Raw genomic sequence first — 12,304 nt, forward strand, 5'->3', positions numbered from 1 at the left:
CACAAAAAGCAAATGAGAGGGGTGAAGTGTCAAAAGACCTAAACTACAAGGTGTTTGGTGTAAATTCATGTTAATCATTGGATAACGCATATATACAATACATTTACATAAGGAGTACAAGTACAACAAGTCAACAACAGAGGGAAAACTGACTCATCCAAAGAGATGGAGAGTAAGATACACGCGCCTTGAAAGTACGTCACCTCGTAAAAGGCGGGGAGCAACCTCCGTCTTCTCCAAATTTAAAAAACAAGAAACAGAATACACAGACCCCTCTTTGTCTAGTTAGTTGCCACCACAAAAAAAAAATACGACTCCTACAACTATATTATAGTCACTAGCAGCTGATTCATTTCTTGTTTAAACAATAGTACAACAAGAGAGAGAGAGAGAGAAAGAAAACTAAGAGAGTTTTCATAAAACTGAATGTTGTCCAATTTTCATATTTGAGATGAATCGAAAGAGTACTATGAATCTAACCCGAAAAAATTAGACATATAATTATAAAAGGAAGGATTTGGAGAAATGTGATGAGGGGTTGTTTATAAAATATTGAAAGGAACAAACATAAGAAAATAAGTAGACTTACAAAACGCACATGGCTTCTTGAGTTTGGTCTCCACATATTTTTTGTTTTAAAAAAAAATATATTTTTGGGTTTTTGGAGGTTTTTTCTTTTAGCATTCACATGGTCTCCTTTAGCATTCTTCATAAAGGTCCAAAGGCAGGGAGTATTATTTTTATCATTGACTGAGCACTTTCAAGAGATTCTTTCAGATCTACAGTGAAAAGTAGAAGGTGGGGAACTCAGAAAATTTTCAACCAACTTTCTTCTTCTTGTTGTTCTGATTCAATAGAAAGTTTCAAGAATTCTTGAAAACAAAGAAAGGTGACAACTTTTAAGTCATTTAGTTGACTTTGGTATCTGTGTTACGTGAAATTTGATCTCAGTTTGCATTGCTTATTAACCCATTTTTCATTGGAATATACAATTTGAGTTGCTCATTGTATTATGAGTTAGTTGATTATTGCTTCATGAATCTAAGTTGGCTAATTTTTCAATTGTTTTCTCTTCTGAATTATTAATCTTTGAGGCATGAAGTATATGTCCCACCCCAATTATGTTCTTGAATTGTAGTATTCTTTATATTCTTGTTGGAGGTTGCAATAAAGGGTTGATTAAATTTTTTTTTCTTTTGCCACCCCATATCATTTGCTCATGTTGATGCATAATTTAAGTTGTTGACAGTTTCTTCAACAATTAACATTAGCTTTTGATTGCAGAAGAATTTTTTACTTCAAATCAATGATATACCAACAATTTGACTAGCTTCTGTTGTAATAACAAAAAACTTGAAAAAGTGAAGGTTTTCATTGGTGACTTGTGATGAAGCAAATGGGAAAAAGTTCTTTCTGATTATGATATCACTTTTCACATCCTATATTTGGATCTTAAAAGAAGAAGCCTTCTTATTGCTTGTTGAAATTTCTCAGAGAGATTCAGCTTTCATAGTTGTTCTATTGAAGAAAGGTGTAGTGGCTTTTGGCCTGCAGTTTGGTTTTATCTGTTGTGTGTATCCTATTGATTATGTGTATATTCATCTATTTGCTCTTTGTTGCACTTGTCTCTCAACTGATACATAAGTCTAAACATGGTTTCCATTTACGAATAAATACACTCATCTTTCTTATCCATTTTGTATGCAGACTTTGTTAAGCAGTTCAGTGGAAGGATCTCGAATGGTCACATGCACCTGAACAGTTTTGCATTCTCCTTATAGCTCTCCGTATTGAGGATCTTAATTGAAAATTCAATTCAATTAAGCTCAGAAGCGAGAATTGCATCCTCTGAGTAAAGTTCAGCGATAGTTTGACTTTCTGGTTGTATGTAACATAGAATCAGTCTAAAATGGTTTGCGAGATGGAAAGTGATCAAGCAGAGGACATGGACATGGAAGTGGAAGTACTTTCGTCGATGTGGCCTGAAGATATGAATGAAGCTGGAAAACAATTCAATATAGATAATCCAGGCCTAGATCAAGATATGTTGGAGGAGGTTACTATCAATGAGGATTCCACAATAGTTGATTTCATGCGCCTTTCGGAACTTACTAATTATAGCGAAAAAGGGTCATCTCAGTTGGCCTACTTGGTAAAGAACTGGGAATATAAGCAGGAAAATGCTGTAAGGCTACTCAGAGAAGAGCTTGACAGTCTTAGCAAGCAACAACAAGAATCAGAGCTCAAGAAATTGGAGATATTGGAGAAGTATCAATTCGAGGAGGAAAGATATGGGGGTGATAAGCGTCCAATCTCTATATTGGATGAAGAATTGAAGAGATACATATTCCATGAGGTTCCTAAGAAAAGGAATGATGTGAGAGTTCAAGACAAACTAGAAATAGATGCTGAGTATGACAGCATAAAATACTGGAAGCAGAGAGCTGAACGTTTGGGGAAGTTGTTGGAAGCGAGCGTCCAAAGGGAGCAGACACTAATTGAGAAATTACAGGAAAGCATAGAAAAACTTGAAAGTCAGTCCTCTCCAGTGGAAGAATTTTCTCAGGTTCTGAAAAGAGCAGATAATTTCTTACACTTTGTCCTCCAAAATGCGCCGGTTGTCATAGGCCACCAGGTCAGTTTTCTCTAAGAATGATTAGCTGACCTTGCCTAATATTTCTCCCAATCTCTTGTTATATAGTTCTGTAGATGTTACCTTGTTGTATCCTTTTGTTTTACAAACTTCTAACCGATTTATTTTCTCTTCTTAATTTTGTTTCTCCAGTCTAGTTCTTTCCATTTTTTCATATGTAAATTTCTGTACCTTTCCTACTTGTAGTGGTTAAAGCTGCTACCGAGCAAAATGGAATTCTTTTTCAGATGAAGAGAATAGACAGCTATGTCTTAAATTTGGCTGCTCCAACATTATCATGTATGTTATTACAGTTCTCTGAGTTAATGGGACATCAGCTTCATTTGCTCTTGCCTAGTATTAGCTTCACATATGTTGTATCTTCCTCAATGATTTTCAAAATCAAATCATGATATGATGTTTTTTACCATCAAACTAAGTCATGCTCTGTGAATAAATTTGATATTTTCTTCCCCACCATAATAAGCAAGTCAATTACCTGATTAATTAATCTACAAGCCTGGCTAAACAGTTGATAGAGAACAGGCTGGAGAGTAAATGAGTTAAGCAAATCATTTGAATGGCAGGTGCCAAAGTCTAGTAACATACTTTCTAGTTTTGTCATTTCTAAAGCTTTGCCTGAGCCTCAGACACTACTCGAACAATGGATAAGTCAAGTACAGGAGCTGCAGCACAAAGTCATTGTACAAACACATATGCTACACTACTGACAACTACCATCTGTCATCCCGGGGAAATAAAAATCTCTCCCATCGTCTTAATGATTTAAATACTGGTTACCTTAGTTATTAAAACCATGAATTCAACTATCAGAAATAGGAAAGAAGTTTTGACAATTGATGCTTGTGTGGTAGACTTCTTCAAAATGGCCTTTCTGATTTAACTTAGAGCTAGATAATGGAGGAATCACTTTTGCATATATTTCAAATAGAAATTATTCTTTCTTGTTAGCCATGAAAAATCCTACTCAAAATGTCTTTTAGTGTTTGTTTGCATCAGTCGCAAGTATGAGAAAGTCCTGACTTCCAGCATAGCCCAATTGGTGGTACTTGAAAATGCAAGCTACACATAGCTAGCATCGAAGAGTAGTCTAATTCATTTTCCTCAATTGTTGTAAGAAACAAGGTTTTGACTGAATATCTCTGCATACTTCAGTGATATGAGCAGTTTTTTAGCTAGATATTAAAAGTTGCGTGTGATGAATTTTTTCTTGTACTCATTCCCCCTATCCCCACTTCCTAGATATAATTGTCCTCATTTGTCACCAGTAGTTGGACCATTTCCAAATCTTCTTTAACCTCTTTATCATTTTCCTTCTACTATTTCGAAGGCATATTAATTGTTTGATATCATATGTTTGGAAGAAACTAAATTTTCCAATATTCTTTGATGCAGGATAAAGAGTTGCGCTATCGTTTTATCTACAATCATTTCCCAAGTCTGCGCGAAGAGGTATTTCAACCTTAAATAATATGCTTTAGAACTTCTCCTTAAAAAATGTGAGGTTGCTCATTCTCTCTGGAGCGGAATTAGTATCTTCTTATAACTCATCAGTTCACTTTGATGAAATTTCTTTGGCATTTCTTACAATCTGGTATATGCTTTCCTGAATCATACTTATCTTTCAGGACATCATAGGGAAAACAGATGTAGAGATTTTTACTGGTGCTGGTGTAAAGGAATCTCAAGACTTCAAAAGAGAGGTTTTGGAGCGAGGAATACCGGCAAAGAGGGAAATTACATTCGATACAGGATTATTTGGGTCAAAAACCTTTCTAATATATGTTGAACCTGTGTTCAGTAAGGCAGGAGAGACCATTGGTGTAAATTATATGGGAATGGAGATAACTGATCAGGTGAGTTAAATTCTTTACCAGTAGCTCTTGTTGGTATCTGGCTATAATGTTTCCGAGGAAATTTTGAATTCTTTTGTTCAAAACTTCAGCTTTATCATCAAAATCTGTCTGTTCAATACGAGATTCTCTACATCTCTTTGCTAATTGATGGTGAATGATATATGAAAGCTCAGTAGCAATGTTAATGATCAAATTGCAGGTAAGGAAAAGAGAAAGAATGGCAAAGCTACGAGAAGAGATAGCTGTGCAGAAGGCTAAGGAGACAGAACTTAACAAAACTATTCACATAACAGGTTCATTTACATATTATATGCTTTTATGTATATATTATGGACTCAGATGCAATCATTACTAATGTTATCTTCTTTATTTGTTGTAGAGGAGACGATGCGAGCAAAACAAATGCTTGCTACCATGTCTCATGAGATTAGATCTCCTTTGTCAGGAGTAGTCAGCATGACCGAGATTCTTTCTAACACAAAACTGGACAAAGAACAACGTCAGCTTGTGAATGTAATGTTATCTTCAGGAGACTTGGTTCTTCAACTAATAAATGATATCCTTGATCTTTCCAAAGTTGAATCAGGTTCAATTTCATTTCCTCTTCTCTTTTATGTTGCAGTAATTGCTAAAATATTTGATGCTATCTCCTAGATAAAAGCTTAAGAATATAGTTCAATCGCAAAATGACCTTGCTAAAAGCATATTGTCTTTTCTATGTGTAAGTATTTGGATAACACAAGTGTCTGAGTGATATGCTAATTAACTCTGGAATTATCCGTGAACAACATTTGTCAGTGGCTGAGTGATTTTGTTTCTTCTCTTATCAATAAATGACTATATATACGTGAGTAATTTGTTCGTACTGAAAGAAAAATATTGTATAATTCTTCTTCAGGAGTAATGAAGTTGGAAGCCACAAAATTCCGTCCAAGGGAGGTTGTAAAGCATGTCTTGCAAACTGCAGCAGCATCACTACAGAAAATGTTAACTTTGGAAGGACACGTCGCTGAAGATGTTCCTATTGAGGTAAGAGCTCTACCATGAATTATTTATATTGATGGTAGCTTCTCCCCGTTGTTCGATCCCAATTATAAGAATATGACACTAAAAATTCTCAGAAAAGAAATCTGTTGACATATTACTTATTTCTTTACATAAAGTTGGAAATACCTTTACCTGCAATCTACTATATACAAACATGAATACGAGCTTTCAAATTTTCTGCAATATGTAGAACATTATGACTAGCAGGTGTACTTAATATTTCAAGACAAATTTGAAAAGAGGCAGCACATGTGTTCTTTTTGGCTTTTGCCCATACCGGACCAACCTTGCTTTCACTCAATGATGAGCATCCAATTGAAAGGCTAACTTTTTATAACCTTGTATTGTTCTTGCAATTATTTGGGTGAGATGAGTGCTACGGAAGCGGTTGAGAGTTTTGGAAATTTTTGTACATGTGTGTTGACCTTGACTCTTCGCAGTTATGATTCAGAAATTTGACCACTAAAAGCATGTCTAACAGCTTGTTTTTCCCCCTAGTTCATTTTTATGGGCTTCCTACTGAAGAGTTCTCCTTATATCAGGTTATCGGGGATGTGCTAAGAATTCGCCAGATTCTCACGAACTTGATCAGGTATGAAATTCTTTCAGTGACTGGAGCCTCCACGGTGCTTTATCATCAGCGCTATAGACTATAGTGCTCATTAGTAGAAACATCTGCTGCATTTTTTGGTTTCTCTTTTAGTCTTGCTCTTCCATTTCCTGAAAATGAGAGATCTCAACATTGGAAAGGAATGAAATGTGCACACCCTTACTTGAGCATGCCAACTGGCATCCTGATATCATAGTACGGTACAAGCAGAAATTGTTTTCTGTTCATACAGACTTGACATATGTAGGAGCCGGGGTCTATCGGAAACAACCTCTCTACCTTTACAAAGGTGGGGGTAAGGTCTGCGTACACTCAACCTTCCCCAGATCCTACTTTGTCGGATTACACTGGGTTTTTTGTTGTTGTTGTAAAGACTTGATATATGTCTTTTATTTAATGATGAAATTTATCGCTAACAGCCACCTTTGCTTCATTCATCTGATTCATCATCTTGGAACTCCTTTTCATGTACCGAGACACAACTACTGAGTTTTGACATGTGCTTTACACTGCGTTATGCGCAGTTATCTTAGGTGCACTAAAGTAGCTTTTATGTTATGCAGCAATGCTGTAAAATTTACTCATGAAGGAAAGGTTGGTATAAAGCTATATGTGGTTGCCGAGCCATCTCCTCTTGTGAAACAAGGATCCCACAAGAGGATGGCTTCTGATAATTCAAAGGTTTCAGCAAAGATATGGAAGGAGGATAACTGTACATCACCATCTCACAACGCCCTTGTTCGAAAAGGCTCTGGTGGATGCAAAGATGCTGATGGTGCGAATGAAAGTCGGACCAATGGGGGGTACAAGTATTCAGAACAAAATGGAGCTTCAACTGAAGATGAAGTGGTTGATTCTAACCAGCAGGAAGCAACTGTGTGGATACGTTGTGATGTTTACGACACTGGGATTGGAATACCAGGTACCTATAAACTCTGCATTTCTTGGTTAAGTTCATTGGCATATTCATGATGCCATAACTTGGCTCTTTATTTTATTTCATTTTTAAAAATTATGGTTCTCGTGTTGCTAAGCCAGTTTTACCTTGATTAACAGAAAATGCAATACCCACTCTATTCAAAAAATATATGCAAGTTGGAGCAGATACTGCTCGGAAGTATGGTGGGACAGGACTAGGATTGGCAATCTGCAAACAACTGGTAATTGAAGTGTTTGCTCAATAATATTAAAAAGTACTGAAGAAAGAGCCTAATGATCGGACAAATAAACCAGTACTCAAGTCGATATTCTTTGATAATTTAGCTTTCTTGAATTTTTAGTCATAACATTATCTATGATAATATCCTTAAATTTCCCGATATAGTGGCAAATTGTGAAGTTACATCCCTCACATCGAGTCATGGGGCCTTTTATATTACAATGCGTAATCTTTTATGTTTTCTTGGTTCATCTGGGTTAATAAGCTGCTTTTTCTTAGAAAGCATCATTTTATGATCCCATAAAAATGGCTACATTTTAGTGCATAACAATTTTCACTTATGGCGACATGACTTTAGCAGAAGTGTCTATGATATTAGTACTTACCTTGACCCCTCATGTTTTAATTGAACAGGCTGAGCTTATGGGAGGTCATATGACTGTATCCAGCAAAGAGCACCATGGATCTACCTTTACATTTATTCTACCTTACAAGGTTTCGCCTGTGTGTGATAATTCGGATGACAATGAAGAACTCTCCGAAATAGACAATCATGATACTGCTTCCGAAGAAAATGATGATGATATAAATTCTGGCTTTTTCCAATTCCAACCGCGCACTTTAGGGTTTTTGTTTTCTTCACACAGTTCTGGAAGAGGCATAAAACTATCAGCAAACAGTTTTGGGTTTAACACTTCGAATAAGAGTAACGGGTCGCCAGTGAACTCCTACTCTTTCCCTTCCCATAGCAATACATCAAAAGAGACAGGTTCAGTAGAAGATGCATATTCAGTAGCTGATGCTGTTGAGACATCTTCTGAGCCTGAGTCTTCGTTGAGACACACCCGAAATTCTGGCAACCCAAGCACGTCCGGTAGAGAGCAAACGACTAATGGTGTTGTAGATCATCACTTCCATACCCCTTGTTTAACGTCCACTGATGCAAACAGAGATCAAGATGAAATTACAGAGAAAATAGAAAAAAGTCAGCTGCAGGAACAACCTGATAGAAGTTCTGAGTGCTCTTCTAGCAATGCTGCAAAGACTTTAAAAACTTCCACAAAACCCAAGATCCTCCTAGTAGAAGACAACAAAATACTTGTGATGGTAACACGGTCGATGATGAAGCAGTTGGGTCATGACATAGATATAGTGAATAATGGAGTAGAAGCTGTGCGTGCTGTTCAACGCGACAATTATGACCTCATTTTAATGGTATGTTTACTAGGAACTTGATTTTCTTTTGCCGAAAACTTTAGTATGCAGCACGGTGGCTTGTACCTCACTTAATGTCCTAGATATCCATGTTTCTTGGTCATGTTACTATCCGATCTGTTGCACAGTCAAAATGAGGGTCCTTGAACATCTAAATAAGAAAAGGTTAAGACTTGGATCTCCGACGTTTCAGTCCATAAGTATTGGTTAGATCTTAATCAATCTAGTCTCCAGATAAGAAATGTAGCACCAGCTGACTATGCGCTTTTTGGTCAAATATTTGCCGCAGATGACATGCCAATAAATTAGCAGAAACTTTACTTGTTTTCAGGCTCTGCATACAGTAATAGCTTACATCCAGTTAACAAAAAACGTAGCACCAGATGACAAAGTGCTGTCTTGTCCAATGTTTGCAGCAGATGATATACCTATAAATAAGCAGAAAATTACTTATTCTCATGCTCTACATACATTAGTGGCTTACATTTCGTATCAAACATTAGCCAGGGAGGTTTTCATTCTCGAATCATACTAACTTGCATGGGTAAATTTTTTATTTTGTGCAGGATGTGTGCATGCCAGTCATGGATGGTCTTCAAGCTACACGATTGATACGATCATTTGAGGAATCTGGTAACTGGGACGCTGCGAAGGATGCTGGTATTGATGAAGAATTGTCTCCTTCCAATTCCTCACAAGGAAGCAATGAATCTTCCACAAAGCGAATTCCTATCATTGCAGTAAGAATTTACACTCTAAATGCCTAAGTATTTATGCTTTACTGCCTCCATAGCTCCATATCACACTCTATTTTATCTCCTTCTTGTTCCTTTTTCTTTCTATTGTTGGTGCTTTGACAATTATTTTGCTGTTCTGTGATATAAGCATCCTTACATATGCACCAAACTAAAAATTGTAGGACTGAATGTTCTAATTTAATACTTATCATGCTAAAGTAACTTGAATCTTTATGAACATAGGAAGTGAATCTTTGGGCACTGATGTGATCTTCCTGCCAGAGTATAGTTTGGAACATTCTTCTCATATAGATTAAATTGTATTCTTTGGCCTATACGATTAAAAGAATTGAGATGTCTAGGGCGTTCTGCAAGAAGCTTGAAAATGGTAAGTCAGTAGGAGCAGAGCCAAACTAATGAAATACACAAAGAGTATGTTGGATTGACTACAATTTTATGTATCCAAAATAATTGGGATCTTTGCCAGCTTTCGAGATCTTAATCTCATAAATACTCAAAATCTAGGTGGTCCTTAAATCAGATAGTTGCTAAACTTTTCCGAAGGTGGCTCCAACCTCAAAAATAAATGCATTCAAATCCTATAATTGCAAATGGAAATGTGATCCTGACTCATAAATATTTGTCCTCATTTTGAGTGAACAGAGAGATTTCATTGCCATATTTGCAAAAGATCGATAATGCCAAAGGTATGATCCACACCTTGAAAATGTCAACGTTGACTCACACGCGCCGCCCTCACGGGGATAAATCCGGAGAAGGGGAACCCTTATAAGAAAGCATAACAGTAACAATTATTGCTTATCACCCTGAAGAGTTTCTTACCCTTTCACAAACGATTGAAGCATTGTGATCTAACTGGAGTCATCTAAAAAAATCAGGCTATTCCTAAGTTGCTAAGACATTGAAGCTTCCGAATACTAGGACATTTATGTGGCTAGCCTCCTTGTTTTTTCGTCGTTTCATGCAATCCTTTCTTTGCTGCTTACTGATGAAACTCGTTTACGTTATTGCAGATGACAGCCAATGCATTATCAGAAAGTGCAGAAGAGTGTTATGCAAATGGTATGGACTCTTTTGTATCAAAGCCAGTTACATTCCAAAAGTTAAAAGAGTGTCTTCAAGAGTATCTGCCATGACATCTTTCCTTGTAAATGTATGCAAACTGTACAGGAAAAGAAGAAAAAAGAAAAAAATGAATGTGTTAGGAAATTTTGTAATCAGTGTATCAAGTTGCTGTGCAACTAGTTGTCTTGTTCAGAATGCATGATCGATGTACATTAATAGTCTGCCTTCTGTTCCTCTACTAGTCCTCATAGCGGCCATCTGAAACTGATGATGTGGACTTTAACAAAAATGGAAAGGTTTTTTATGAATTCCATTGGAGAGGGAATAAGGTACGAGCATCATTATGTATCGTTACACTATCAGTGTATATTACTTAAGCTCTTTCTTTAATACATACTCACCCCACCAGGATCTGCAACAGAATACTAACGGATGTTGTTTCCAATTTGTTACTTCTGTTCGTGTTGATAATAAAGAATAAACTCCAATTGATCTCCTCAACCTTTTCCCAGTTGGACAAACAAGAACCCTTTCACTTTGAGAAACATTTTAGAATAATGTTAAATCATCTGGAAAGCAAAAGCTAGTGCAATAATAGCCTATTTTGCCAAGCTTCTAAAATCAACTTATTTACCAAATTACTTTTGGTAAGAAGCAATCTGCGTTTGATTACTTAATGTGAAAAATACTTTTGAGCAGCAATTAATATTTGATCATGGTTTTAAAAAGTGCTTATAATTGTATTTTTCTCAAAAATGTTTTTTTTTTAAAAAAAAAAATCTTTTGGAGAAAAACTACTTTTTTCTACTTCTACTCAAAAGTAATTTTTTTCCCTTCTAAAAGCTTGAACAGCTTAACTAAAAAAAGTACAAATTGCATTGGGCGCTCTATTTGGTCTCCCCCATTTAACCTATACCCATATTTTTAAAATTATTTAACCTATACCCTAATTTTGACAACTTCAGACCAGTTGTCGCCTCCTCTTCTTTCTCTTGCAACCTATGCGCTCATTTCTTTCTCCTCTTCTTTTCCTCTTCTTCTTTTCTCTCTCAAACACATAAAACTCTGTAAGTATTATTGATTGGATATAAAGTACACAACAATTTAGCACTAGGTATGAGTTTTGAGTTAAAATCACTATTAAAGGAACTTGAAAACTCAAATCAATAATTGAGATGATGAAGATCCAATCTTAAAATCATCTAGTTATTTAAATATGAAGTTGAATGAACGTATACTAACATTGATTTGAACTAGAAGTACAAAGCATGGAACTCCATTAAAACTGTTCGAGTCTCGAGTTCAAATTTTCGAAGATTTTGCTACTGCAATTTCAGGTTTGTTAATTCAAAATTATTTGACTGAAATTCTTGGACATGCATTCCTTGTTGAAAACGAGACTGAACATTGTCCGGGAGCATGAAACTCGAAGAAGCATCCGGGACTCAATTATTGAACGTTTTCAAAGATACGAGTTTGAAGTTTGGGACTGCAGGACCAAACTTCAGACATTACCAGGTTAAACTTTGTTTGAAGTTTGCATCTATCAGGCCAAACTTCAGAAAAAATTATCTGAAATTCAAATATAACAAGATGATTTTGTCTTGAAGTTTATACTACAAACTTAAGAACTTCACACTAATTTGTCTAAAGTTTGCACTATGAAGTGAAGTTTTTCCGATTGTCTTTGCAAGTCAGGCCAAACTTCAGGCGAAAATATTTGAAGTTTTACTTTGATAAAGCCACACTTCAAGCAAAAAATTCAAAAGTTCAAACTTCAAACTTGTTGTATTGAATAAACTTCCAATGGTTCGGCCTTGTTGAGAATTGATGTGAGAGCTTTGCTAATTAGTCTGAAGTTCGCACTATGAATTGAAGTTTGCCTTACACTATGAATTGAAGTTTGCCTATTGCCTTTGCAAGTCAGGCCAAACTTTAGGC

General features: G+C 36.0%; 1 protein-coding gene across 2 annotated transcripts; it reads left to right on the top strand.

Annotated features, from left to right (window-relative positions):
• Positions 1–353: 353 nt before the first annotated feature.
• Positions 354–10,737, top strand: LOC107769298 (histidine kinase 5-like). Of its 2 annotated transcripts, none has more exons than XM_016588502.2 (13): positions 354–889; positions 1,708–2,635; positions 4,049–4,105; positions 4,282–4,509; positions 4,709–4,802; positions 4,889–5,095; positions 5,408–5,538; positions 6,099–6,148; positions 6,730–7,088; positions 7,223–7,326; positions 7,740–8,540; positions 9,107–9,280; positions 10,312–10,737. In XM_016588502.2, the coding sequence occupies exons 2-13, from the start codon at positions 1,910–1,912 to the stop codon at positions 10,432–10,434; spliced, it is 3,054 nt and encodes a 1,017-aa protein (XP_016443988.1). In that variant the 5' UTR covers positions 354–889; positions 1,708–1,909; the 3' UTR covers positions 10,435–10,737. The 2 variants fall into 2 exon arrangements, with proteins under 2 accessions (XP_016443988.1, XP_016443989.1); XM_016588503.2 differs by having other exon boundaries at positions 354–798.
• The last annotated feature ends 1,567 nt before the right edge of the window (positions 10,738–12,304 follow it).

This window comes from Nicotiana tabacum, chromosome 1 (genome assembly GCF_000715075.1).
Source record: "Nicotiana tabacum cultivar K326 chromosome 1, ASM71507v2, whole genome shotgun sequence".
Classification (NCBI taxonomy): Eukaryota; Viridiplantae; Streptophyta; class Magnoliopsida; order Solanales; family Solanaceae; genus Nicotiana; species Nicotiana tabacum.

Excerpts from the sequence above, each read along its gene's own strand:
- LOC107769298 (XM_016588502.2), top strand. The coding sequence starts at position 1,910 with ATGGTTTGCGAGATGGAAAGTGATCAAGCAGAGGACATGGACATGGAA. Across the intron at positions 4,803-4,888 it reads CAAAACTATTCACATAACAG|AGGAGACGATGCGAGCAAAA; the intron begins GTTCATTTACAT and ends TATTTGTTGTAG. Across the intron at positions 7,089-7,222 it reads CACTGGGATTGGAATACCAG|AAAATGCAATACCCACTCTA; the intron begins GTACCTATAAAC and ends CTTGATTAACAG.